Genomic DNA, 25,791 nt, shown 5'->3' on the forward strand with positions numbered 1-25,791 from the left:
GGAATTCTATCGGAGGGAGACAGCGCACAGCACTTCTTTCGGATAAGTCAGTGCTGTCAAGTGTCAGTACATTTGGAATAATTGGAATGTGTATGTGTACAATTTAATATTAATAAAAATATAACAAGATACTGTGTAATATTTATTGTAACACGTATTACAAAATATAACGATATGTTATAAAATAAATTACACGAGAAAGCATTTGACATGCAGAATGTGCTAGTTTGACGTACGAGTATATATAACTCATATAACTAAAACGTATATATATACACCGATACCGAGTACGGATAAAATGAAAAGTAGAATAAATAATCAGTTTTGTATTAAAAATTAATTGTTAAGGTATTATGTTATCCGAAAGTTATTTACTCGTGAAACATGGATAACACCGAATTGCTGTTCTTCGATACATTTTCCCACGAAATTTCAGAGGTTTGTTTACATTCATTTAATAACGATTAATTGAATCCGAGGACAAGCTGTTTATTGACGATTTTGTTAAAATTTACCCCGATGACACATAAAAGTAAAAACGAATTGAAAAGATGCTTTTTCTCTATTACGCTTAATCGCATAATATGCTTTTGAGGTTATGATTGTTACCAGAAAGAATACTTCTCAATTTTGTTGAAATTTATCTTTGTAATTGCTGCACGTAAAGAGAATACAGATTTGGATAAACGAGACTTTTTACGATAATCGTTATTTATGTTTAAAAATTAATCTTTTAGAGTTAGAATTATTATTCGCCAATTTTGTTATGTTTTTTGTACATTGTGTACTGCATATAGAAAAATGTTGGTTAATTCTTAAAGAATTTAGTTTCTTTTCTAAGAACGTTTATATTTAATTTAGAAATAAACTGCTCAAAAATTTCTAGATCACCTTGCTCACAACAAAATTTTCTGAAAACACATTACCAACAAATAATTTTTATAATCTTTTCTTTTCCTTGAAAATTTACATGACGTATTGAGCAACATGATGTTTACGTTGAAATCATATTTTTAGGAATTGAATTTGGACCTGGTGCAATTTCCCAAGCCTGTTTATATTAGCGAAGTAAGAATAATTCCTCTGGGTGCCAGAGTACAGGCAGACTTTCCAGGAGGAGTGCGACTTGGGTAATTACGCTTTATTCTTGGCGTTGAAAACTACAGGAGCTTCTTTAATAAAGTGATATTAGCGTTCCAATTTCTGAGAAATACAAAGAAATTAATTCTTTCTTTTAGAGCGACCAATCCTTCTCAATTCGAGATCGAGTTTTTCGTGAACGATCTCAGCAAACCTGGAGCCTCCACCTTCGAGTTTTTAGGTGGTTTAGAGTACAAGCAGAACATCCACATCCAACTGGAATGCGAACGGAAACAAATACCAACGGATGGGTTGGTGCTGAGAGGATGGTATACCACCATAACGTTGGCGGTGTACGGTACCCTAACCAAATCACTGAACAATCCCCAGGAAGTCATCAGTTCGGCAGCTGGCTCCACCGCTTGCGTCAGCTCCATAGAAGAAAATCCTGAAACTGCTGTGCAAATTCCTTCCGAGCAGCAGTCTGAATGGTATTACGAGAATCAGCATCAAACGAGTTTATCGGTAAGGAAATCTGCTTGCTAATATTGTAACGCGATGTTCGTTTAAAACAAATTTCAAACAATAAAAATATCTAAAGGATTATCTAGAAAAAGTACAAGAGACATTGCGTATTACTTTAGATGTCTTTCAATTCTGATATAGTTTGTTATTTAATGTGTGTTTGATTCTGATAACATATTGATTCGATAATTGTAGAACAGTTATAATTATACGTTATTATTTTTTTTTACTATCGTCTTAACGATTCAACTTTCGTTTAAATTCAAATTTGAGCGCATAACTGTATCAGCAGGAAACATGCGTAACGGCAACTCCATCGCCACAACCGATCCAGGTGGTTGAACCGTCCAGGACGTCTACATCGGACACAGGAAAGACGGAATCGAGACAATGGGAAGAAGAGACGTCCAACGCAGGCGAAAAATCGTCGAAGCGACCTTTGTCTCCTCCTCTCGAATCCCTGATCTCTCTGAGTCCCGAGTCCATCTCCGCCGAAGAAGAAGAAGCGGAGCAGCAAGAAGCTAGCGAGCCGGAAACTGGCGAGCCTTTCGAGCCGATATTATCGGACGAAGATATAATAACGGACGATGTTCCGTCTACAGCCGAATTTGAGTGTGAAGCATCGCAGATCGATGAAATCTACGCGATGGTGCCGCCCGATTTGCTAAGTTTGGAAAAGCCGGAGAACTTGGAAAACACTCGCGTGAACCGTGAGACTTTGTTAAAGATTAGAGAGCTTCTACAATCCCTCTCCAAATCGGTCTCGCATTTCCACAATGCGTCCGGTCAGGAAAAGGAAACGTTCGTGCACAACTGCGAGACTTTGTGCGCCATACTGGGTCCATTTGACTCCGACGTAAACGATATCAATGACTTGACTGACATTGTCAATGCCAGTTTAGATATGGAGCTCGCTAGGGCCCAACCACAACCAGCGTATAAAGTGCGTCACGTGAAAGTGGGAGTTCGCTTAGCGGAGGCTCTCTGTCGATTATCGAAGGGCCCGGTAATTCTGTTGAAGGTCGAAGCCCCGTACAAATTGCTATCCCTCTGTATGCGCGAGAATGTGGCGTTACCGGTGAAACTTTCCGCTCTGCGAGCCCTCGATGCCGCATTGATCAGCCCGATAATCGTGCAGGAGTTTCTAAAGAACAATCTGTATAGCAATGCACTAACAATGCTGGACTCGGCAAAGCTGGCCAGACTCAAATACGCCCTCAGCTCACTCTTCCGCAAAGTCCACGTGTACGAGTATCTAGAAGAAATCAAGAATTTCGACGAGTTCGGTTTAGCAGAGCTAATGAACGTTTACGTGTGCGCTCCGACGTTGATGGCGCAGCCTAAACGCCAGTTGCCAGCCGGTGCCCAGATGGAATTCGAACGAGAGCACACTCGCAATCCTCGCGCTCATCTGGTGGCTTATTTCGAACATCATAAACTGGCCCATCATCTTCTACTGGCGTTATCTTCTCCGAATTGCGATTTGCAGATGATCAAGTTAATCCGTCGCTTCCTCTTGCATCTCTCCAATACTAAGGAAGGCCTGTTCTACTTGTTGAAGGAAGTCGAAGTAGTTCGACTGATACTGAAAGCTCTGAAACACGATCTACCAGGCGCCGGGCGCATTCTAGCGTGGCGTCTTCAGGTCGCGCAGTGTCTAATTCGCCTGAGACAAACTTCCGACTGGACGATTTTGAAGAGATTGCACTCGTTCCTCATTTTTCCAGATGGTTTGCATGCCATTCTCACGATTCTGCCTCTGGATGACTTCATAGATATTCTGATCCCTTTTTTGTCGGATTCTAATCTCTGCGAGTTCGCCGCCGAAGTGATCTCCGCAGTTGTTCGTTATTCCGATAGGGTAGAGATCTTCCAGAACCGTGCGGAATTGATACTTGACAAAGCTCGCGAGCATGTCATCCTCAGGGACGTAATATCGTACTTGACAGTCGCGGCCCAAGCTTCTCATTGGGATTACTGCGACGTCTCCCCGTTGGTGACGATTATCAGGAAAAGCGCTGAGAAGGCTGCGTCGCTTCCCGGTCAGTTAATCACCGCCTGTAGAATCCTGCATTATCTCATCTTCCCATCAAATAACGACGTCGATCCTTTGGAGCCGTATGTTGAGCTGAAATACAGGAACGCTCTGACTCAACTATTTGCTGCTGACGGCCTCACCGCTCTGGTTGCCGTAATGGCAAACGTGTCCGAGTTCTATGAACAACCGTTCCTTCATCGTCCTGCCTTGACTGGTCGCAGAGGCATGGCGTTAATTGCCTTATTGCTTCCTTGCGTGAAACTGACCAGGGCGTTGCTCGAGAGACTTGTTAAGTGCATGGCGACGGACTTCAAAGATCTTACGGCCGTCGTTCCGTTGCTCGGAGTCTATTCCTTGATCGAAGCCATCCCGTCTAACTTAATGGTGCAGACTCTGTCCGAAGAAATTGTGGGAACGCTTCTGGTCTTCACCCAGGCCGTTGATTCCGACGGTTCTGGCAACGTGGCCAAATCACTATGGACTCAGATGCTTGGCGAAGTTCTAAAGATGATCTCCCTCCGTCCTTGCAACTTTGTGCCGGGTCTAAAGCTGCTAGCTCGTCTGCTACCACCTGTTCTAACGCCGAAAGAGACCACTACTGAAGACGCAACGAGGATCCTGGGCCTAAGAAAACTCTGGTCAGCACATCTTCAAGCTCAGGCAGCGAATCTCACTGAAACTCTTCGGCTACTCTGCACGAGTTGGAACGGAGACGTCTTACTTCTTTTATCGACAGTTTGCAAGCAACTAAGCGACCTAGCAGCACCGACAGCTCTTTTAGTTGGAAGATGTCTTTTAGATGGTATTTTAGCAGCCACTCCTCTAGAAAACAATATTCCTATTCTCGCTCTAATCAGCGATCTGGCCAGACATGCGCCTATGAAAGCTACTTTATTGACCTTAACCAGCCCGGCGTCCAGAGCGCAAGTAAAGTCCGATCAAAAATATCCGCCAGTTATCGAGATGATGTGCTCTACTCTGAAAAGTAGCAGCGATGTTAACGTACAGTACGAGATCCTCAGCATCTTCGAGACTCTGTGTAACTGCAGCCTTAGTCTAGTACAAGAAGACAACGAACCTTTGGAGAAGAGACTGACGCACTCGGTGCCCAGCAAGGAACCTCTTTTATCTATCCTCGCGGCTCTAATCGATATCCTAGCAATCAGCACAAAGTTCCAGTTGGATGTGATAGAAAATACGTTGCACATCCTCTTGTCCCTCAGCAACCACAATTATGGTCTGTATCATGTAAAGAGCTGCCTGGAAAACAACCCTGGAGCCTTGCGCGCGCTCCTAGACCACGTGTCCGGCTTGGAAGAGTCCGAAACAAACCCCGTCGTGGGTTTGACCGTGACTTTCCTAGAGAACCTAATCGCTTCTGACTCGGAAGCGAGGACCTTGCATCTACGCGCACAGCAATTGGCATTCTTGATATCTTGGGAGAAGAACGATCATCCCTTAGAGAAATTGAAACGCGCAAAAGATCTGACAGAAATTTTAAGAACCTCTGAAGAGAAAGAAGAAAAAGAACCTATCCCGGAGATGTTGGAGCCTCTGTTGCCAACCCCGGAAGCACTATTGAATCAGTTCTCACAAAGATGTACGATTAATAATAGTCCAGTCCGACCCAAGAAGTTCGCATTCACGGCCAATCAGACACAAACTGAAGATACGGTAGACTTGTTAGCGCTCGCCACTGAATTACTGCCCGCTGACTTTAATCTGTTAGCGGAGGCGCAAAACCTATGTTCTAAAATACCTCCTGATGACGCCACTCAACCTCTGCAATCAAAACCCCAGGATGAAGAACAGGAAAGCAGAACGGAAAAACAGATTTCCCCAATGGCAAAATCAAAACAACCATTTGGTAAGATCATTAAAGATTTGTCAGATGACTTTTTTTCTACATACTTACAAATATTAAGATGTTGAAACGAAATAAAATTAACAATTTTTAATCGACATCACATCAAATTCTTATATTAAATTATGTAGTGCTCCTGATTAAAGATTTGACGATTTTCTGTTCTCTTAGTAACACCAGTGCGAGGTCGAACACAGTTCGCCAATTCTCTACGAGGTGGTCCAGTAGGCGGAGGAGTGGGTAGAGGGTCCGATCCCTTCCGATCGAGGCCGCCCAATACCTCGAGACCACCGTCTCTTCACGTGGATGAATTCGTGGCGCTGGAAACATGCGGGGCTCAGCCAACCGGTCCTACCGGATACAACAAGCTGAACATCCGTGGAACGTGCCCGTCGCGTGCTATCAGCAGCGGTACCAGGAGTCGACCCTGGACCCAAGAAATTCGTCCCACGTACCTTCGCTAATTTATTACTGTCTTTCCCCTTTTCGTTTCATATATGTGTATATTTACAAAACATATCAATTATATCAACAATATATAAATTTGTCTTGAAAGGCTTGTATTTTGCAGAAATAATATTTCGTCTTGTAATGAGTCACTGTTTTATCGTCTTTTGCCATTTAGGATACTGCTGTTCGAATTTCTCAATGTTCTCTTCCAAACGCTTCTGTTTTCGAAGTCTGTATTTTCCCTGGAAAAAAATTTTATAAGTGTACATCTATCTTTCATTTATTAAAAATTAAATGCTTAAGAAAGGATTAATTCTAATAGTAGCCATAGCAAATATTTTGTTAACGTACTGTCGGTTTCTCCATCTTCGATAATTCTTTCGAAAACTCCTCTAAGGATTTGACGGCTTGCTCACTGGGTCTCATCTTGTTTTCCATCATATAGTTCATCACAAACAACAAATATTTAAAATCTTTTTTATGGCAAGCTGTTTTGAGGAGAGTACCCATGATTACAGAATTGGGTTTATAGCCAAAGGCCTCTATTCCTGCCAGGAACTCTTGGGCTTCTCCGCACTCTTGACAACCAAGCGCCAAGACCCCGAACGTCATTACGTTTGGAGAGAGCCTTTTCTTCTCCGCTATTTTTATGACCTCCTAAGTTATTAAAAATCGTATCAGTACTACATTCGAATGGCTAATTAGGAGTCTCTAACACTTACCTTTGCAGCTTTGTAATCGAATCGCATGCTGCGCCTTTTAATGACCATATTAAAGAAATCGATATCCAGTTCAATATTTTTGTCATCTGCAACCTTGATGAGCAGATCTTCAGCGGGTGTCGAGTTCGGAATTAAATCCAGGAGTAGCGTAATCGTTTTGGCGTCGGGCTTAACACCGTCGTTAAACATTCGATCCAGAAATCCTTCTAGACCACCAAATAAAATCAGACGATTATTGATAAACACATCGTTCAAATTTACCGATTTTTTCCGTATATTTGCATCGGTGTCACGTTGCATAATGTTCCGTTTTTCTCCTAACGGTAAAAGTGTGCTCATAACAGGCGGCGAGGCCAGCAGATCTGGCCTCTCGCCTTCCGTTATTGAAATCCTAGTCTGGTCCAATCCTGAGAGAAGGACATCGTCGGGCTTCAAATTTCCCAAATTGGTGTCTCTCATCGCTCTCAAGAGAAGATTATAAGTCGTCAAAGTCGGCTTAATATTCTTCAGGTGCATTAAGTGCCACACGATCAGAGCGTGACGCAGGCCGGCTTCCTTGTCCGAAATCGCCCCGTGAAACAGGGAGTTGTAGGTGCTCTCCCCGATGGGAATAGATCTGTCCCTCATCTCGTCCGCCAACTGAAATGCCTCGACGATCTGACCGTGCCAACTGTACGCCTTTACCATAGCGTTGTAGTGCGTTTCGTTCGCTGGAAACTGTTGCTGAGAAAGTGACTTTCGAAAGTTGTTCAAATGTTCCAAAGCTATCTTTTTGTTGTCGGCTAAAGCGCACGCATTGAACAGACTGGTGTAGGTCGCCGCGTTCGGCTGCAATCCGCGCTTCCTCGCCTTGGTGTACAGACCGAAGCATCGCTTTATGTCGCCCTGCTTGGCAAACGCACGCAACAGAAGATTGTACAAGTACAACGTGGGCTTGTCGTGGTTCTCCATCATCGAATCGAGCACTTTCAAAGCGGAATTCAAATCGTTTTTAGATATATTCGACTTGATCATCTTAGCGTACTGGCCCATGCTCGGCTTCAGTCGACGTGGAATGCACCCTTCCCTATCCTGAAAATCCTCCTCTTCCTGTTCGCGCTCGTCCATGGGAGCGCGCTCAAACTTCCTGCCGGAGATATCCCCGAAGACATCGGCGCTCTTCGGGAGCTTCTGCGTGCAAAAATTGCTGACCGGGAGTAGAGATCTGTGCTGCAAACACTCATTCTTGCCTGCGTAATAAATATATTATTAAATTTCTTTTCGCATATGATTATATGCTCTCCTATTACTATGTAATATAGCTATTCTTTGATTATTAAATTTTGTACACACACATGTATACTTCCTATATATAAAATTAAAATATTTTTTTCTAAAAATAATTAGGAAAAAGGAGAATCATATATGGTATAAAATACGGAATACTTATTCGTTATTCGTTCTTTCTTTCACGTACATTGTTTTGCTGCGATAGAGTGATTTAATTCAGTGACATAACCTATGACGTTTTTTAGTTTGATTGTTGAGCGAAATTTTTGACAAAACATTTTATAAACGGAAGTATTCACATTGAAAAGAAAGTTTATCTTTATCGGAGTATCTGCTTTCGTAATACTGGAACAAAATGTATTAAACTTTAATGAAATAAACGAGATAAACACATGGCAGCAGTATATACCCAGTAGACCGGTTAAATTATTTTGTCACACGGTAAATTTTTGAAGCGTGTGATTGGCTGTAGGATAGAGAAATTCTCGAGTCTCCAGAAATGGTGCAAATTTATAGGTTTGTTCCTTCTAAATAAACTTCTTGCACCGTTCCTCTTTCCTCTTTCTCTCCCTACTTGAAGAGAAAAGGAGAAAAGATGAATGGTGCAAGAAGTTCAGCTAAAAAGAACATACCTTGGTGCGTCGAGGAAGTAGGTCTGTTCTTGTTATTGATTACACTTTTTGCACTCAGAATGCAAAAGCTCCGCTTTCTCTCTTTTTTTAGTTAAATATTTATCTTTTCAAGGACAAATATTTGTCGAGATTTCTAACAACGCGACAAATTTATTTGTGATCTCTCTCTTTCTAACATTTAATTGTATCAGCATATCTTACTTCATAACACAGAGTGCAGGTTCAACGAACAGATTTGCAATCACACCATCGTCATCACGCGAGTCACGCGACACGCCGCTTCCGTCAGGAATAAATGCATGTCTCGACGGATGTAAACATTGTAAACAAGAGAAATAGGAAAGTGGACGAAGCGACGAAGCGACGCGAATAGATTTAAAGCGCTGCACCCTTGGATCGTTTCAACTCGGTCTCGGCAAGAGAAGTCGATCGAATATGTGATCTGTGTTGTCCGACGTGGTGTCCGATGAGTGTTTATACTTGAAGTGTATCGTTTTGACATCCGCTAAATCCTGCCGATTAAGCAAATGGTAAGGACTCTTATCGTTATAATTTAACAACTTTATATCCAGTTGTTCACAATTTTTATCTTATCGCTGACTCTCGAAAAAGTGATAACAAACACATGTTGGGGAGGGGTAAATCTCGTATCACGTTCTATACCCATAGAAGGACAGATAGAGCGTATATACGTCGCCTGCAGTCTGCACTTCGACCAATAGCTTCTTCGTAACAAGTCTTACGTTTATTGTCATAGATTTTAACGTTGTATACCAAAGGAATCTATCCGGGAAAAGACCCACAGTTTTATTCAACAAAAGTTACAGCAGGTCTATTTGGCTACTTCTTTCTTTATCCATTAGAATTTACCCTTGTCGACTCGCACTGATTGGAGAGCTCAGACTTATCTGGTCGCTGTGGGATAAAGATTTTAGAAACCATTTTTTTTTTTATAATTATTGACATTGAAACAAGTACATTTCTTGCTTCTCTTTTCTTGCAGCTGCTGCAACTTTTTCTTTACCTTGAGATTTTTTTTATGACACTAAACTGTATGTGTGATATTATTTATATTGATTATAACTGACAGGCGCTGTGTAATTATATCTAACAATTTTATAGACCGAATCTACAGTGAACCTGGATCTGTTTACTGCTGCTAAACAATTAGCAGACAGCGAGATCGAGCTGATAAAAGTGATTGAGAATTCCAGCAAGTGTCAAAGAACTGCTACAAACATGTTCACGAATGCGAAGAAAACGAAGAAGTCTGGGAAGTCAAAAAATGTAAATATTATCTATTATTTGGTGATTATTAAGAATTATGCACATTGTAAAAGTCAGCAAAAGTACCAATCTAAGTGTTTGAATGTATGATAGACTGTAATAGTGATTAAAAGCAATGTTTTTTTTTAAGTTATTTCAAAATATCTTAAAATTCAAGTAATGTTTCAATGAAAATTCTAATTCTGGGACAGGTTCGTCCGTCAGCTGCATTATTGGCCGCCAAACAAGAAGCAGCGAAACGACAGCTGCTATCGGAGAGATCCAACAGCACCTTTGTACCAGACATATATCAAAGAGCAATTGATGGGTATAAGACAATGCGAAAAGAGACTGGCCTCGTATTTGACCGAAGCATGGCCGAGCACTCGTGCCTCTGGGATCCAAATTATCCCGAATGCCCGGCCAGATTTACCCGAGTTTTACAGAGATGCGAGGAGCTGGGCCTGGTACAGAGGTGTAAATTCATCGAACCGAGACGTGCCACGGAGAACGAGCTCCTAAGTAAACATAGTCAGAAGCAGATTGATATTTTAAAGGCAACGGACGGCTCTATGGATTCTGAGAATTTGGAGTTGCTGTCGTCTAAGTACGATTGTGTCTATATCCACCCGGTATGTAGAAATATAATTCTATGTTTCTTCTAGTAAAAAGTAATCATTGTAATCAAGTAACTGGCTTACTTTTCGACTAATATTATTTCTTAAGTATATACAAAAAATATTAGATATACCTCGAAAGAGCTTTCAAGATCTGTTTTATTTTTACAGTCTACGTATAGCTTGTCTTTACTAGCTGTTGGCTCAACAATCAATCTAGTAGAAAGTATCTGTAAAGGCGAAATACAAAATGGCATGGCTATTATCAGGTAATATATGAAGATCTTTATATAAAATATTGATAAAATATTTAATCTGATTCAATTTTACCTTCAGCAATCTACTTTTATTTAATTTAAAAGTAAATTCTGGATTAATTTAATTTAACTTATATTAGTAACAATATAATTACGTAATAAAAGTAATATTCTTTCAGGCCACCTGGTCATCATGCGATGAAATCAGAATATTGTGGTTATTGCTTTTTCAACAATGTAGCTCTAGCAGCAGAGAAAGCTCTGAGTTCTGGTTTGGCGAATAGGATTCTAATTGTGGATTGGGATGTTCATCATGGGCAAGCGACGCAACAAATGTTTTACAATGATCCACGGTATACTTTCCCTTTTTTCAATTATTTTATATTAAGACATTGTTTTATTTGTTCGAAGATTAATTAATAATTACTTTAAATTTTCTTTACAGCGTAGTTTATTTTTCGATACATCGTTATGAACATGGTGAATTCTGGCCCAACTTGAGGGAATCTGATTTTCATTATGTCGGGGAGGACCTCGGAGAGGGTTACAACTTTAATATACCTTTAAATAAAACCGGCATGACTAATGCCGATTACATTGCAATCTTCCAGCAAGTTTTATTGCCAATGGCTTACGAGGTATGTGATACGTTAGCCTTTACTAGTATAAAAATTTATTTATAAAGTAATTAATTGATTAATTTAAATTAATCTTTTAATGGAAGTATTAACATTGTAGTTTCAACCGGATTTGATAATAGTATCAGCAGGTTACGATGCGGCTCTGGGTTGTCCAGAGGTAAATTTGCACATATTTATTATTCTTTTTTATTTCTTCTTTAGTTTTGTCCAGACCTCGTCCTTGTTTCTGCTGGTTTTGATGCCGCATTGGGCGATGAAAAGGTTGTAATAGTATTTTTTTTATTAGGTTATTAATGTATTGTACATGCTACTCATGTCACTGTATTTGTAATATTAACAGCACTTTTATTTAATATAAATTAAAGAAATTATTTAAAATATATCTTTTTTTTTTGTATTTACATGTTTTACATGTACAGATTTTGTATAATTTAATTAATTGATAAGAATGAAAGAAAAAAAAAGTGAAAGAAAGCAAAGAAAAAGGGACAATATGAGGCAATAATAATGTTGTTTAGTATCTATATTACTATTTTGTGTATTAATATTAATTACAAATGTTATTTTTATCACTAATATTTGACATATTATCTAAATTTTATAATAATTTATTCTTGCTAGAAAGTATTTTAGATATATCTTAAAATTCATTAGTTAATTAATACTTTCTTGTTAATACACAGGGTGAAATGCTGATAACTCCGGCATGCTATTCGCATTTATTATCGTTGTTATTAAGTCTGGCAAATGGAAAAGTCGCCGTGGTTTTAGAGGTGAAAGAATATATTTCTAAATATATGTTTATATCTATACTTGCGTAGTTACTATATAAATATTAAACGCAATATTTTAACACATAGGGTGGTTATTGCCTGAAATCATTAGCAGAAAGTGCAGCATTGACTTTAAGAACTTTATTAGGCGATCCATGCCCAGTTCTGCAAACACTTGAGTTACCATCATTAAGGTATAACAATCTAATCTATTAAATTATTGTTATCCCGATATTAAGAATAATAGTCTTCTTTTTCACTCTATCTTACGAAGCCTTTTATTGTTCCAGCATACGTGATACTATCCTGAATGCGATCTACGCTCATAAACCATACTGGAAATGTTATCAATACCAAGACACATATAGCATCAATAGTGTAGCGCACAATAAAGAGGAGATTGCTAATCGGCACGTAGTTATGGTTACGTACAAGTAAGAAACTACAGACATTTATGTATTACTCAAAAATATAATGATTGATTAGCATAATTTAAAAATTTTTCAATTATATGCGTTTTTTTATATATTTCATGAAATAAATTGTTTCTTTTACTTAAACAAATTATTTTAAGCAAATGTATGTTTTAAACCCTAATTATATTAATTTTTATTTTATAATTGTTACTTGTTATAATTATTTAACTTATATCAACGTTATTAACATATTTTATAAATTGCTCGTTTTCTTCCTGCTGTTTCAGAGGCAGTGAAGTTAAACTAGAAAAGTATGAAACTCGAAATTGTTATCCTGTACAAAGCAAAGAAACATTAGAAGCTGTGGAGAAACAATTGAATGAATTGATACAATGTAAGTATTAAAAAATATTTAAATAAATCGCGATGTATGTTTTATTTGCTGCTTGTTGCATGTGACACTTAGTGCGAGTTCCGCATCAGTTCCTTGATATTAATCTGACATCCTGTTATTAAATTATATTCTATTCTGATATCTAATGGATTTTTATCATGTTTTAAAGATGTATTAAAGATAAGGGCTATCTTTAATCTTATCTAGAATACGTCGATCGTTAAAGATAATTTCGAACGGATTCAATAAAGATTTTAATAGTAAAAACAGACTATATGATTTATAAAGTTTAAAAAATATATTTTGAAAGTTGATTATTGCTCAATTATTATTATTAAATATTTAATTTATAAAATATTTATTTTTGCAGTAACAAATTTGCGTAAAACACCTCATAAAGTATGTATCGTCTATGATGAAAAGATGCAGAGGCATTGCAACATTTCTGACAGTTCTCATCCAGAGAAACCAAGTCGCATCTCCAGCATTTATAAGAATCACGAAGAACATGACTTGTTACAACGATGCCATTTATTACAAGTATGACGATACATATACGTATATATTTGATTTATAATGTACAAATCTAGTTTTATCTATATAGTGATCAAGAACATTTAAGTTACATAATTAGTTTATTTTAAAGAATTCTTAAATTAATAAGATATTCTAACTTAATATGAATGAAAGTTATAAAGATTTTATAGAGGAAGACAATATAATGATTTCATGATTTCTTTGTATTACAAAGGGAAGGAGTGCAACGGTAGAAGAATTATCCTTGGTCCATTCGACGGACTATATAGACGACATTAAAAGGACATCGACTGTAAAGCTCAAGGAATTACAAAAGCAAGCCTCGGATTACAATTCCGTTTTTCTTCACCCTGAAACATGGTCGAGCGCCTGCTTGTCCACCGGTTCTCTCTTGCAAGTGGTGGACGCAGTTTTAAATGGGGAGTGTCAATCCGGAGTGGCCATTGTAAGGCCGCCTGGCCACCATGCTGAAATAGACATTGCGTGTGGTTTTTGTATATTTAATAATGTTGCCGTGGCTGCGATGTACGCTGTACAATTTCATCATGTTAAAAGGTATAACACTATAATAATACAACTTTGAATAGCGATAAGAACAAATTAGATGAGAAAAATATAATATATAAATACTTTATAGGGTCTTAATAGTAGATTGGGACGTGCACCATGGAAATGGGACGCAATCTATTTTTGAGGAAGATCCAAGGATTCTTTACATCTCCGTTCATCGTTATGATAATGGAAGCTTCTTTCCAAATTCTAAGCTCGCTAATTATACAAACGCTGGCTTAAACGCAGGCGAGGGATTCAACGTAAACATACCGTGGAACAAAGTAATACATATGTATATTTGTAGCATTTTAAGAAATATTCTTTACAAACAATCATTTGACATTAGTATATGAAAGTCTATAGTTTGATGCAATTTAAAATTGATTTAAAAAAAATTCCATTACATTTTCTTTTATTACATCTACAGAAGGGAATGGGAGATGCTGAGTACATAGCGGCTTTCCAGCAAGTTGTGATGCCCATCGCTTATCAATTTAATCCAGAGTTAGTCCTAGTTTCGGCCGGATTTGATGCTTGCATTGGTGATACACTTGGAGGTAAATTTTAGCAAATTAATTATCGTGAAATATTAAAAAAATGTATTAAAAATTTACGAAAAAACTTATATAAAACGTTATATATTTTAATAATCTATATATATAAAGAAAATTATTTTTTATTTTTGTCAGGTTGTCTCGTAAGCCCAGAACTCTATGGTCATTTGACCCATTGGCTCTCATCCCTAGCCAACGGTCGTATAATCCTAAGTCTCGAAGGAGGTTACAACATCAACTCTATCTCTCATGCGATGACCATGTGTACCAAGGCCCTTCTGGGCGATCCTTTGCCAATGCTGGACCCTAATCTCATTCCTTGCACTAGCGCGATCAATTCCATCAATAATGTACTGAAGACTCACAAGAAATTCTGGTCCAATCTGCAATATGGAATGTCCTTACCGAAAGAGAGACTACTTCCTAAATTTAAGACGATCCCGAATAAACTCGAGGAGCAAAGAAGAAACGCAGATAAATTGAAACAAACTGAATCGAAGATCGCTTTAGAGGTAATCGAGAGCGAGAAATTGGACTTGAATCTGGCGATCGACAAGAACTGCTTGAATCTAGTGACGGACGAGGAGATTTCGAAGCTAACGTGCGAGGTGGAGAATATTAAGATTAAAAATTTGCACGCGATGAAAAGCGAAGCGGTCGAGACGAGAAGGAATCCCGAGTTGAAGCAGAGCGAAACGAAAAATCTGGATGGTATATATTGAATTCACGCTTTGATTAATTATAATAAAAGTAATTATTGCATTCTCTGACTAATATCTCTGATATATTTGATTAGCAGTTTCGCAAAGTGTACAAAAATGCGTGAACGAAACGAACCAACCGAGAGGCAGCCAGCAAGGAAATTCTAACATACGCGAGGATCGCGATGACGAAGGTGCGGCATCGTCACAACGTGAGACACGATCCACAACTCTCTCGGAGTATCTGTCTGACAATCTTCAGGTGAAACTCTTATTATTGTAATACAAGTTATTTCTCTCGTCAATGATTTCTGATAAATATATGTTTATTATTTTGTATATAGATACAAATCAGTATAACTGTATCTTTTCCCCTGTGTAGGCTCTGACGACGGGAGAGATGTTCGCGGTCGTGCCCCTACAGGACTGTCCGCATCTGTTTACAGTTAACGAGGTTCCTTCAGGTGGAATCGATGTAAATTCGCCGTGTGCCGAATGTACCAGCACCGCTGAGAATTGGATTTGCCTGCAGTGTTACACTGTGCACTGCGCCCGCAGTGTTAATCAACACGCGATGCAGCACGCGGAGGAATACGAGCATCCCATCACGCTCAGCTTCAGCGATATCTCTGTCTGGTGCTACGGTTGCGAGTCTTATATCGATAATCCTGTAAGTATCCTTAAAAAATAAAAATTTAAATAAGATAATTTAGGATTACGATAATGTAAATAATACTTTCAAATTAGAATTAGAATTACAATTTTTATATTGATTGCTGCATTTTTAGCGATTATATGCAGCAAGGAACGCGGCTCATCAAAGCAAGTTCAATGAAGCGCTTCCTTGGACTTATAGCGAAAGTAACTCAAACACACCTTAAATAATCAAAGAAATATATTTTAAATAATTCAATTAAAAATGTCTCTTGAGATTGGGTTTTTCAACTTGATGCGCGATAAAAATCTGAAAGAAGATAACTAATAAATGATCTGACCTAAAAACTTTAATAAATATAATAAAACATAATATTTATCGCAATGTAATTAAAGTCTATGTGTAGATAATTGGTATTAATTACTATCTTTGTGTTTTTAATTTTGGATAAATTAATCAAAAATTTGAGAATATAAAAATTAATTTTGACATTTTGCGATTAACTGAAATGCTCAAGTTTTTTCAGAAATCTAATACGTATAACATATGAGAACAAATAATAATTTTTCATAAATTAAAAATGATGTCCTGTTAAAGACAAAAGGAAAAGGAGAAAAACTCAATCTGATGGATATGTATCGAAACTGGAAATAATCAAAATAATAAAAATGTTAACAATGTACTGAAATAATTTATTATTAACGCTTCAATAGAAATTATTAGTTGTACTAAACTAAAAATACCTCGTATATTGACTCGATTGTACAATTATACATAGTGTTCCGAAAAAAATTTAGTCCTCAATAAATAGAAAAAGATTTCTGAGTTTTGTTTCTTTCGTAAATAATTCATCTATTTAATTGTTTTATAAATATGCAATATTCCTTTACTGAAAATTTTCCGGTACACTATGTATATTATATTTTTATATATAGATATATTTTTCGCGTCCCACACGAGAATGATCTCGGTCTAACAATAGGCCTACTAAAATCACTCACACGACAGAATATAGAATAATAATAAGACTAAGACTAAACATCACACAAATTATATCAGAGAAAAATTACATTTTTGTTAATATGTGTACTTTATTTGATTTTTCAATGTTAGAAAAATACTTATTCCAATTTCAATATTAGTTCTGAAAGCAAAAGAGAGTGAGAGTGATTGGAAGAAAGAGGGGGGGACGTAAGTTTTTACTTTTTTTTAAGATTTTATTTATGCGCTTCGCTCCACTCTTGGTCTTTCTGTAAAAGAATCCTCTTGATCACAGATTCAGAGATTAAATATCTATCTTATTAAATATATTAAACCTGTCTTCTTTTTGTACACACAAAGTCTAAGCTCTCAAGTCGAACAAAAAAGAAATAATTTTTAGTTACTTAATTATTAGTTAACATTTTATCTTCATCCAATATATATTACTTCTTAGTTAACGTTTCGGTTCTTATAAGATGTCTTATAATTATAAATCATATAATTTATATATCTTACATAGGAATGTGAAACGTGGAAAATTATTCTCATTATCTTACACTTCTTGATTCACTCTCACTCGCAGTATAGATTGCCTGTCTTTACTTGAGAAAGTTCTTGCCTCTATGTGTATAATACTATCCTCTGTGTATTTGCTGTAGTAAAACGCTGCATAGTTAACACTTTAAGTTGTTTTAATAAAATGATTATTTTTTTGTCAAAGAAGCTGTACTAATAATTAAAAATAAAAATGTGGAATTTTGTATTTATATCAGTCATTATTTTACTGTAAATCTCCATTGTAAATATCATTATTTTTAATATACAGTGTATATTTTAAATATTATATGATTCAACAGTTTTTAATACATCAGTAAGATTTATTCATAATTATAGAATTTATCCTGAAACTTTACCATTAATATTAAGTCAATTTAGTTTTAATTATTGTTATAAAAATTTACTAAATTTATCTTGTTATAGTTAATATATATTACATATAATTTTTACATAAACATCCGATTTACAGTTTTCCAGATCAAAGGAGTTTATTTTTAAATAATTATATTAACTTTTTAATATATGAAAAATATTGTATTTTGTATTTAAATTAATTGTAATTTAAATTTTATTATATACGATGTGCTTTCTCTATTAAACGTATAAAAAGTTACAAAGATTAATCGCTAAATAATATTTCTTCAAACTAAAATCTATTTCATTACTGCATTTTTTTCTCTTCTTTCTTTCATTAATTCCTTTGACTAGTTATTTTATATTTAGTACAAATATATATTATAAATAATTATTATTTATGTGTGGATGTAATACAATTTTTTTAAGTTTATTTGTTATATTAGCCATTTTTGAAATTTATTTATTTATTAAGCCTATTTTGCTTCGATTCAGGCACTAAGTATTCGATTTTTAGCAATAATAATCTAAATTGCTCAACGTATTCATAAACATCCTTTGCAGTCGCGACGATACTGCTAAAAATGCCATCGTCCCGAAAACTTAACAAATGTTCCAGTACACCGAATGAACGCAACGATGGCAATTTCTCTATAGAGATGTGAGGATAGAAAGTATTGACTAGGTGGAACCTGAACAAGTGTGAATTATTGCTCGACAACTCCGTGAACTCGTTTATCGCGGAGGCCGGTAACGCGTAATACAGTCTGTATGGGATCCTGTTGACAACAAAATTCTCCTCGCAATCCTTGATCCTCCTGGCGATGCTATCGAACACCCACGGCAAAGGCTTGGAGCCTTGCTCGTACAAGTGAAAGTCCTGCGTCAGTTTGTATTTGTGATTACTGCTGCTGCGATAGATCCTACGGGTATTGCGCAGCTGCAGCAACGCTGTGGGCAGCGAGTAACTGTACGAGGTATACAGGTGCACGTGAGTGAGATGCGGTTTGGCCTTCAGCTCCGTTGTGATGTGGGACACGAGCGGTAAAACTCCGCCCTGATGCGCGAAAGCGTAGAAGAAGGCCAACAACAGATTGCTGATGTACCAGAGCATCAATTTCCTGGACTTGTGCTTCGTCGGTTCGACAGGACTGCAGGTCTCGCTATTTCCGTCGTCATTGACATATCTGCGGACGATATCCAGACTGGGGACTTGACTCAGTTCAGGCGCGTAAAGAAACACCAGCGGGAAGAGCACCGGGATTATAAAACGAGGTTCTTGATGAGGAAAGACAGACAACAAGGCGACTGGGATGATGAACGTAAATGTCATCAGGCCTACGATGCTCTGCAGGCGCGGTAGATGCAGCCATTGTGCCTTCAGCCCGCTGGAAATAAATATTATTGTCGTTTATATGTTTCGTATCAATATCGGTATGACTCACCTATGTATCATTTTCGCGACCGTCAGTAATCCAATAACTCCCAAAACGTTGAACAGCAGTGGAATGTTGACTAGGAAATGCAGGAAATGAGGATGCAGTCCATGTGACTCCAAATTCTTCGTGTTCGCATTGTACTTGAGGAAATTAACTGGCGTCACCACAAAATTGTTGATTCCGATCTCCAACTGGCCTATCTCCGCCATCGTCAGGTATCCGAAGTAGAAACTGTCGACTAGAATGAAAAATATCGCGGCCGGCAATCCGCAGAGAACAAAGACGAACATTCTGATGTGAAAGTCTCTGAAGCCGACGCTTTTCGAGTTCATTCCTCTTTGTAGCCAGAAGAAGATGGGGACGAAGGCAAACGCGACGAAAGTCGGCCTGTTAAATATCCCTATTACCGTTATCGTGGCCAGCACAAAGCAGTCGTTCAGAGAATGCGAGGGCAGCAATGCCCTGAGCTTGTAGTACTTGACTCGCTCTACGGCAGTCGCTGCTTCGCTATACTTCTTGGAGAGATAATCATTCTGCAACACCACCTAACATAAAACAATAAAATCGTTAGATCAACGCAAGGTACAAACAAGGTAATTAAAAGTTAAGGTTTCTTAATCAATTAACACAATACGAAAAGTTGATTCAAAACTGGATTCCCTAAGTCTTAATAAATTTTTTTCTAAGAGCTCATCGATTACTTTTATATCGCATAATCTTTGAAGAAATTGGTACCTTCTCCGAATACGCCATGCACCGGGAAACGAAATACAGCAGTGCGGCAGTCAGCACCAATTCAATAGAATTGGATAGCGTACGGGTAGCGTAGGTGAGCATGACGTAGGAGCTAGCGTACGTAACAAGCCTGACTCTGTAGTTCTGGCCGTACATGTAACAGATCTTGTATAGAAAGTAATCCGACAGGAAAGAGAGCGCACACATGAAGAGCCGGGGGAAGAGCACGAAGAAATAAGGTTTCCTCAATGACATTCCGAAGAAGTAAAATGTATACGGAGACAATCTCTTGAGAATTGCGTAAGGCAAACCGACAACGACTTGAGGCACGAACATAGAACGTATGGGAAAGGTAGCGTTAAACTCCCATGGTTTGTAGACATCAATATCGAAGTGGTCTCCTATAGAAAGAAAAACAGATATAAATATTAGACATAAAGTAAAATGCTGAAATAATAACTGCATAGCAGAATGGTGGCATACCAGAGACAACTTCGATGGACTGAAAGAACTCGTCGGGATGAATGTAGCCTGTCTGTGGAGCAAAAGTGAGGACTATTCTCAATGTGGCCAGGATCCAATAAAGACCGATCCTACGTTGCACAGGTGCCGCAGTTTGGTAATCATCGATAGATCTGCGGTATTCGTTTTTATGCTAATAAACAGAAAAATTTTATGTGTAAATATAAACATATAAAAGCAAATAGAAATACATAAAATAACATGCAAAATAAAACAGATATGTACATGCAGACTGGACAAAATTCTTTTTTTTTTTTTTTTCAAAAATATAAATAAATATTAATACAAATATAAATTTATATAAATATAAATGAATTATCAATGTCTATATACATATATATACACATGTATAGGTATATTCAAATAAATATATACAGATACTTATGTCAGATATTTAAAAACAAGACATATATATAAACTTTAAGATAAAAAATTATATAAATATTAATGTTAAGAATATTATGTAAAAAAAATTACCTTGAGTGACATGTTTACTGTATAAGGATTAGTTCGTCATAACTTAACCTCAATGGCAATTCTTGGACATTTATTTAAAAGTAAAAAAATTATGAAGAGTTATGAATTACTCTTTTCTATTTTATCGCAATCAAAATTCGTAATCAGAAACATCATTTGCGTTGATTAAACTAATCGGTGAAACCGGCCCATGTCCGTGCAGTTTTCTGCCAACTTCACTTTTCTCCACTTTTCTCTGAAGTTTTGGAACGCGCCGAACGCGCGCTGCTTCCGAGGGAGCAGAAAGTGCAGACGTGGTGCAGAAAAAGAGGTGCAGAAAGTGCAGCCGCGAGGAACGAGTTTATTGATTCGGAGGGCGCGCTGGCGGCGCTGGGGGCGCGCATCGTCGCGCTGAAGTACTGGAACGTCACAACGATGGCCGACAATGGACGCCGTGACTCGTGAACGATCCGCCGTCCGCGAGCGATTGTTTACCGTCGCCCCGTCGTCGGGAATTCTTTAACATTGCGGATATTCACGCGCAGCGAGGTCGGGAACGTGCGTGCCGTGTTGTGTGCGAGCGATCGCGCGTCGGACAAACCCCCGAGCGTGCTTCGGTGTGAAGTGTGTCAGTGAAGGGACAAAGGGTGTCACGTAAGTGTGCGCCGAGCCCTCGGGAGGACTCGTTCAGAAAAAAATGCGAACGAAAGATATCGCGAGGACTTCGAGGAAAAAAAAGAGAGAATGAGAGGGAGAATGAGCGCTGTAAACGCTCTCCACGGCGAGAATTTACGTATTTAGTGGCTTTAAATCGCCTTGCGCGACGAACTTTTCTACTAGATAATTAAAACAAGATTTTTAAAAAAGGAAAAGCGGGGGAAAAAAACCCAGTAAACAAAGTCTCCCGACAGACTCTCAATGTGTTTGACGGGCCGGGGGTAAAAACGGTTGTACGCTGTATAATATCTGTCTCTGATAAGTAACCTCTGCTTGGGGAAGGAGTGCGCGTAGAGGATAAATAACTAGAACGAGAGAGGCGATCCGGAAAGATAAAAAGTTTCTCCGTGCTTTCAGAGACTCCGTAGAACGGCCCTTCGTGCGAGCGAGCTATATATGTGCTGTCGAATGCCGTCGCGTAATCTCAACACGAACTGTCCGTAAAGCCAGTATAGTTTATATTCCGTCCATGGTCCAGGTCCAGATCTCTCTGGCCAGTCCGTGTTGCCATGTGCCCCCGTTGTCGATTTGTGTTAGGCTTAAGGGAGCCGGGTCAGCCGGGTGCCGCTACGGCGCGCCTACGCGCTTTAAGAAAAAGTACTCCTCGGGACAGTGTGGACTTTCCGCTCGATTCGGAATCCCCGAACTATCCTCCTCGCTGTACACTATATAGTCCCTTGCTACCGCATTATTGTCGTAAGATGTACGAGAAACGTTACGATACGTCGTTCCTCTTGCCAGAGTGCCCCCGCGCAGCTCGCGACGTGGTAATAAGCTACCTCCCATCTGTGCGTTGCAGGACGCTTGATCCGACGGCGGCAGCGGCAGCGGCGGCGGCGGCGACGACGACGACGGTGGCGAGGGACAGTCCTAGTTGACCATGGGCAGCAACACAGACGGCGACAACCTGAATCTCAGCTGTGGCGAGAACGACAACGGCGACGAGCTGAGAATCGCCGCGGACGAGACGTACGATACCCGCAGCGAGGTCTCCTCCAGCAGCTCTAACTCGGACTCTAGCCATCCTAGCATCAGCTCGGTCTCCAGCAAGTCCTCGCGCGGCGACAATAAGCGCAGCAAGAGGAACAGGAACAAACGTGGTAGATCCAGGGATTCTAAATCGTCCAGTCCTGAGCCGAAGCGGGCCAGATCCAAGGAAAGCAAGGGCACCACCAAGAGCTATGACTATGCCACCAAGTTGAATTACTTGTTTCGAGACGCAAGGTTCGACGAAGACAATAAATACCTATTGCAGTCTTTGTATTAATAACAAAATTCTGTTTGAAATATTTTCAAGTGTTAATTTTACACAAGTGTATCAAATTAGAATTTAATTTTAATTAATTATTATAAATTAAAGTTAATGGATATATAAAGTTTGCCATAATAAAATAATAAAGTTGCATACTCTGTATGTAGCTTGAAATTTTACCAAATTTTATTCTTTTTATATTGAATCAAATAGGATGATTGTAGTTTATAGTAAGCATATCTTACATGATATAGGGAGAATTTCTTTTTTTTAATTATATATTTTTAATGAATCGTCTAGACTTGGAGTAAATATTTCTAAGTCTCCTTTGCCAGATTTTTCATCATCAAGTCCAATAATGCGGAAAATGTGACGCTATCTAAAGCCAAGGGAGTATGGAGCACGTTGCCGCAAAACGAAGCAAATCTAAATCAAGCCTACAGGGAATCGCGAAACGTGTTGCTGGTATTTTCCGTGAAGGAATCAGGAAAGTTTGCTGGTTTTGCAAGACTTAGCACAGAATCGAGAAGAGATGCTGGTTCAGTTTCTTGGGTATGTAGAATGAAATATGAACCATGATATAATGAACAATTATATAATAATTAGCAGATTCACGATTAACTGATTGACTTTAATGTCATTTGATTGAATTTCTTTCTTATTAATTAAATAAATCGTCAAAAAATAGGAAATAATGTCATGAAATGGATTTCAGGTTTTACCACCTGGATTATCAGCAAAGGCCTTAGGTGGCGTATTTAAAGTTGATTGGATCTGCAGAAAGGAATTGCCGTTCACAGCCACATTACATTTGTACAATCCATGGAATGACGGTAAACAAGTCAAGATTGGTCGGGATGGCCAGGAAATTGAGCCCAGAGTTGCTGAAGAATTATGCAGATTATTTCCAGAGGACGAAGGTTAATATAAGTATTATGTTATTAGTTAATAAATAATAATCAAATATTTGTTAAATATCTTGTTTTATATATTTACTAATATCATGTATATAAATATTTGTGTTTGTAGGAATCGAGATGACACCCATCTTGAGGAAATCCAAGGAAGCAGGAAAACACGTCGTAAAGACATCGCGTTATCGCGACAAAAGACCTATAGGTAGTTCTAGATTTTTACGAAGAGGTGGACGAGGACGCAAACTATTCTTGACCTCGAGATCACGTTTAGCGTCACTGGCGAGAGGATCTCAAGATGTTACAGGAAATCATAGGAGCTCCAGGGATCATTCGTACCGATACACACCGTGGTTCAATCGCGGCGATTCACCTTACACAAAGTACGCGATTATCCAATATTGATTATTCCTGGCTTTTAAAGTTGTACGATGGACATACACTTTTGAAATTTAATGTTATGATTTAACGCTGTTAATGTGTGTGACATTACACGTCGCAAATTATTAAATAATTCTTTTAAAAGGCAGATGTAAATTCTCGATACTCGATGTATCTTATATATCGTTTACCTTGTGTAACAATAATTTCTTTTAGGGGTTACGGAACTGGTCTGGGTGTCGCCGCAGTTGCAGAGGCTTATGTGGCAGATTATATGCGTACTATGCAACATCAATTGCCTCCATTACCGCCTTACGGCCCTCATCCGTACGATTCTCTACCACCACCTCCACCTCCAAGGTAAGAATTTATTCAATACTGCACCAGAAGCGCTTATCTAATACTTTTCAGATCCTACTATTTCGTTCCGCTTTAACATTTATTTTTCGCACAGAGCACAAACTCCATAAAAATATAAATATCCATTCTCTCTTTCTCTCTCTCTGGCATTAAATTAAACTAGAAATTAAATATATTTATTAAAATTAAATAATGTTAATATAACAATCGAATTGACATTAAACAAAAATTATTCTATCATAGGCGTAAGATTGAATGGAAATATCCCCTTTTTTTTCAGATATTACGATGGTCTACCACTGCCTCCAGATTACGCCAATGCGACAGCATCGGCACTAGAAAAGCGTAGCTACGAGAGGAGTGTCGACGAGTTCCTATGGAGAACGGCTAGTCGTCACAGTCGGCACAGCGATCACCGTTCTTCTCGCGATCATCACAGATATAGAGATCGCAGATAAGGATCTCGACTTTAGTGTTTCCCTTGAAAATCCGTCGGTCCCCATAATCCTCTGTTGGCAATGATAGAATTGGAGAGGGAATTCTGTTGATAAAAAAATTAAACTAGCATTATTTATCATTTATATTTATTTGGATTTATAGAATATTTCCGAGGAATTTAATCCAAAAATATTTAATATAGTAATAATAATATTATATATATTACATATAATATATATAATATTAATTATATATTTTTATATTTAAAAAATATCTATATTTTAATATATTTTAATTAACATTTTAATATATAATTAAAATGTTATAAATATGTTGAGATTAAATTTGTATATAAAATGAGTAAAAAGATTTAATTTAATTAAAATATAAAAATATAAAGTCTTAAAATTCATGATTAATGGGAATCGGCGGGTTATATAATCATTGCACACCATGGAGGCAATTTTAATCGATGACGTTTAATTGTCATTACTATCAGACGTAACTGCGCAGCGCACTTCCAAACGCATTCTACGCTGTTGTAAAATAATATAGATTAATTAAGTTTTGTACCATTGAGTATTGGTAATTCTTTTACTGAATGTGTAACATTTTCTGCGATCACACAAATAAAATGCAATAATGAAATTATTTCGCCAATCAAAAAAAGAAAAGGAAATAAATTCGAATATACGCGATAAAGATATTTGTTCTTTTGTTATTTTTTCTCAACTATTTTAT

At 37.9% G+C, this 25,791-nt stretch overlaps 5 protein-coding genes across 10 annotated transcripts; 3 read left to right on the forward strand and 2 right to left on the reverse strand.

Moving 5' to 3' along the window:
- The first annotated feature begins 28 nt into the window (after positions 1-28).
- Vir (VIR_N domain-containing protein) lies at positions 29-6,103 on the forward strand. Of its 2 annotated transcripts, none has more exons than XM_071792839.1 (5): positions 29-438; positions 1,018-1,130; positions 1,239-1,605; positions 1,895-5,510; positions 5,679-6,103. In XM_071792839.1, the coding sequence occupies exons 1-5, from the start codon at positions 385-387 to the stop codon at positions 5,969-5,971; spliced, it is 4,443 nt and encodes a 1,480-aa protein (XP_071648940.1). In that variant the 5' UTR covers positions 29-384; the 3' UTR covers positions 5,972-6,103. The 2 variants fall into 2 exon arrangements, with proteins under 2 accessions (XP_071648940.1, XP_071648941.1); XM_071792840.1 differs by having other exon boundaries at positions 1,898-5,510.
- On the reverse strand, positions 5,517-8,389 carry LOC139821640 (pentatricopeptide repeat-containing protein 1, mitochondrial). Of its 2 annotated transcripts, XR_011734311.1 has the most exons (5): positions 8,136-8,389; positions 6,680-7,908; positions 6,309-6,614; positions 5,963-6,199; positions 5,517-5,858 (listed from the first exon to the last, which is right to left on the reverse strand). XR_011734311.1 is itself a non-coding variant. In XM_071792841.1 (4 exons), exons 1-4 carry the CDS (start codon positions 8,224-8,226, stop codon positions 6,104-6,106), a joined length of 1,722 nt encoding a protein of 573 aa, XP_071648942.1. In that variant the 5' UTR covers positions 8,227-8,389; the 3' UTR covers positions 5,517-6,103. The 2 variants fall into 2 exon arrangements, 1 of the variants encoding a protein (XP_071648942.1); XM_071792841.1 differs by having other exon boundaries at positions 5,517-6,199.
- Positions 8,390-8,836: 447 nt separating this feature from the next.
- Hdac6 (histone deacetylase 6) lies at positions 8,837-17,691 on the forward strand. 3 transcript variants are annotated; one of them, XM_071794386.1, is made up of 19 exons: positions 8,837-9,110; positions 9,703-9,867; positions 10,059-10,478; positions 10,635-10,732; positions 10,900-11,073; positions 11,166-11,358; positions 11,459-11,518; positions 12,045-12,134; positions 12,222-12,328; positions 12,425-12,568; positions 12,838-12,944; positions 13,315-13,484; positions 13,696-14,036; positions 14,119-14,314; positions 14,461-14,590; positions 14,723-15,298; positions 15,384-15,550; positions 15,671-15,958; positions 16,077-17,691. In XM_071794386.1, exons 1-19 carry the CDS (start codon positions 9,108-9,110, stop codon positions 16,167-16,169), a joined length of 3,522 nt encoding a protein of 1,173 aa, XP_071650487.1. In that variant the 5' UTR covers positions 8,837-9,107; the 3' UTR covers positions 16,170-17,691. The 3 variants fall into 3 exon arrangements, with proteins under 3 accessions (XP_071650487.1, XP_071650488.1, XP_071650489.1); XM_071794387.1 differs by having other exon boundaries at positions 15,387-15,550; XM_071794388.1 differs by lacking the exon at positions 8,837-9,110 and adding an exon at positions 9,174-9,410.
- On the reverse strand, positions 17,033-21,259 carry Pig-z (phosphatidylinositol glycan anchor biosynthesis class Z). Its single transcript, XM_071794390.1, has 5 exons — positions 21,010-21,259; positions 20,494-20,665; positions 20,011-20,411; positions 19,282-19,820; positions 17,033-19,224 (listed from the first exon to the last, which is right to left on the reverse strand). The coding sequence occupies exons 1-5, from the start codon at positions 21,019-21,021 to the stop codon at positions 18,300-18,302; spliced, it is 2,049 nt and encodes a 682-aa protein (XP_071650491.1). The 5' UTR covers positions 21,022-21,259; the 3' UTR covers positions 17,033-18,299.
- Positions 21,260-21,400: 141 nt separating this feature from the next.
- Positions 21,401-25,756, forward strand: Ythdc1 (YTH domain containing 1). Of its 2 annotated transcripts, none has more exons than XM_071794393.1 (7): positions 21,401-22,408; positions 22,505-22,929; positions 23,293-23,509; positions 23,673-23,877; positions 23,987-24,254; positions 24,469-24,612; positions 24,893-25,756. In XM_071794393.1, the coding sequence occupies exons 2-7, from the start codon at positions 22,586-22,588 to the stop codon at positions 25,068-25,070; spliced, it is 1,356 nt and encodes a 451-aa protein (XP_071650494.1). In that variant the 5' UTR covers positions 21,401-22,408; positions 22,505-22,585; the 3' UTR covers positions 25,071-25,756. The 2 variants fall into 2 exon arrangements, with proteins under 2 accessions (XP_071650494.1, XP_071650493.1); XM_071794392.1 differs by having other exon boundaries at positions 21,401-21,642.
- The last annotated feature ends 35 nt before the right edge of the window (positions 25,757-25,791 follow it).

Source organism: Temnothorax longispinosus, chromosome 11 (genome assembly GCF_030848805.1).
Source record: "Temnothorax longispinosus isolate EJ_2023e chromosome 11, Tlon_JGU_v1, whole genome shotgun sequence".
In the NCBI taxonomy this organism is placed as follows: Eukaryota; Metazoa; Arthropoda; class Insecta; order Hymenoptera; family Formicidae; genus Temnothorax; species Temnothorax longispinosus.

Excerpts from the sequence above, each read along its gene's own strand:
- Vir (XM_071792839.1), top strand. The coding sequence starts at position 385 with ATGGATAACACCGAATTGCTGTTCTTCGATACATTTTCCCACGAAATT. Across the intron at positions 1,131-1,238 it reads CCAGGAGGAGTGCGACTTGG|AGCGACCAATCCTTCTCAAT; the intron begins GTAATTACGCTT and ends TCTTTCTTTTAG. Across the intron at positions 5,511-5,678 it reads AAAATCAAAACAACCATTTG|TAACACCAGTGCGAGGTCGA; the intron begins GTAAGATCATTA and ends CTGTTCTCTTAG.
- Hdac6 (XM_071794386.1), top strand. Across the intron at positions 9,868-10,058 it reads AGTCTGGGAAGTCAAAAAAT|GTTCGTCCGTCAGCTGCATT; the intron begins GTAAATATTATC and ends ATTCTGGGACAG. Across the intron at positions 15,299-15,383 it reads CGAAACGAAAAATCTGGATG|CAGTTTCGCAAAGTGTACAA; the intron begins GTATATATTGAA and ends ATATTTGATTAG.
- Ythdc1 (XM_071794393.1), top strand. The coding sequence starts at position 22,586 with ATGGGCAGCAACACAGACGGCGACAACCTGAATCTCAGCTGTGGCGAG. Across the intron at positions 23,510-23,672 it reads ATGCTGGTTCAGTTTCTTGG|GTTTTACCACCTGGATTATC; the intron begins GTATGTAGAATG and ends AATGGATTTCAG. Across the intron at positions 24,613-24,892 it reads CCACCACCTCCACCTCCAAG|ATATTACGATGGTCTACCAC; the intron begins GTAAGAATTTAT and ends CTTTTTTTTCAG.
- Pig-z (XM_071794390.1), bottom strand. Across the intron at positions 20,412-20,493 it reads GTCCATCGAAGTTGTCTCTG|GAGACCACTTCGATATTGAT; the intron begins GTATGCCACCAT and ends TTCTTTCTATAG. Across the intron at positions 19,821-20,010 it reads GCATGGCGTATTCGGAGAAG|GTGGTGTTGCAGAATGATTA; the intron begins GTACCAATTTCT and ends GTTTTATGTTAG.
- LOC139821640 (XM_071792841.1), bottom strand. The coding sequence starts at position 8,226 with ATGTTTTGTCAAAAATTTCGCTCAACAATCAAACTAAAAAACGTCATA. Across the intron at positions 6,615-6,679 it reads TCGATTACAAAGCTGCAAAG|GAGGTCATAAAAATAGCGGA; the intron begins GTAAGTGTTAGA and ends TTAATAACTTAG. Across the intron at positions 6,200-6,308 it reads CGAAGATGGAGAAACCGACA|GGAAAATACAGACTTCGAAA; the intron begins GTACGTTAACAA and ends ATTTTTTTCCAG.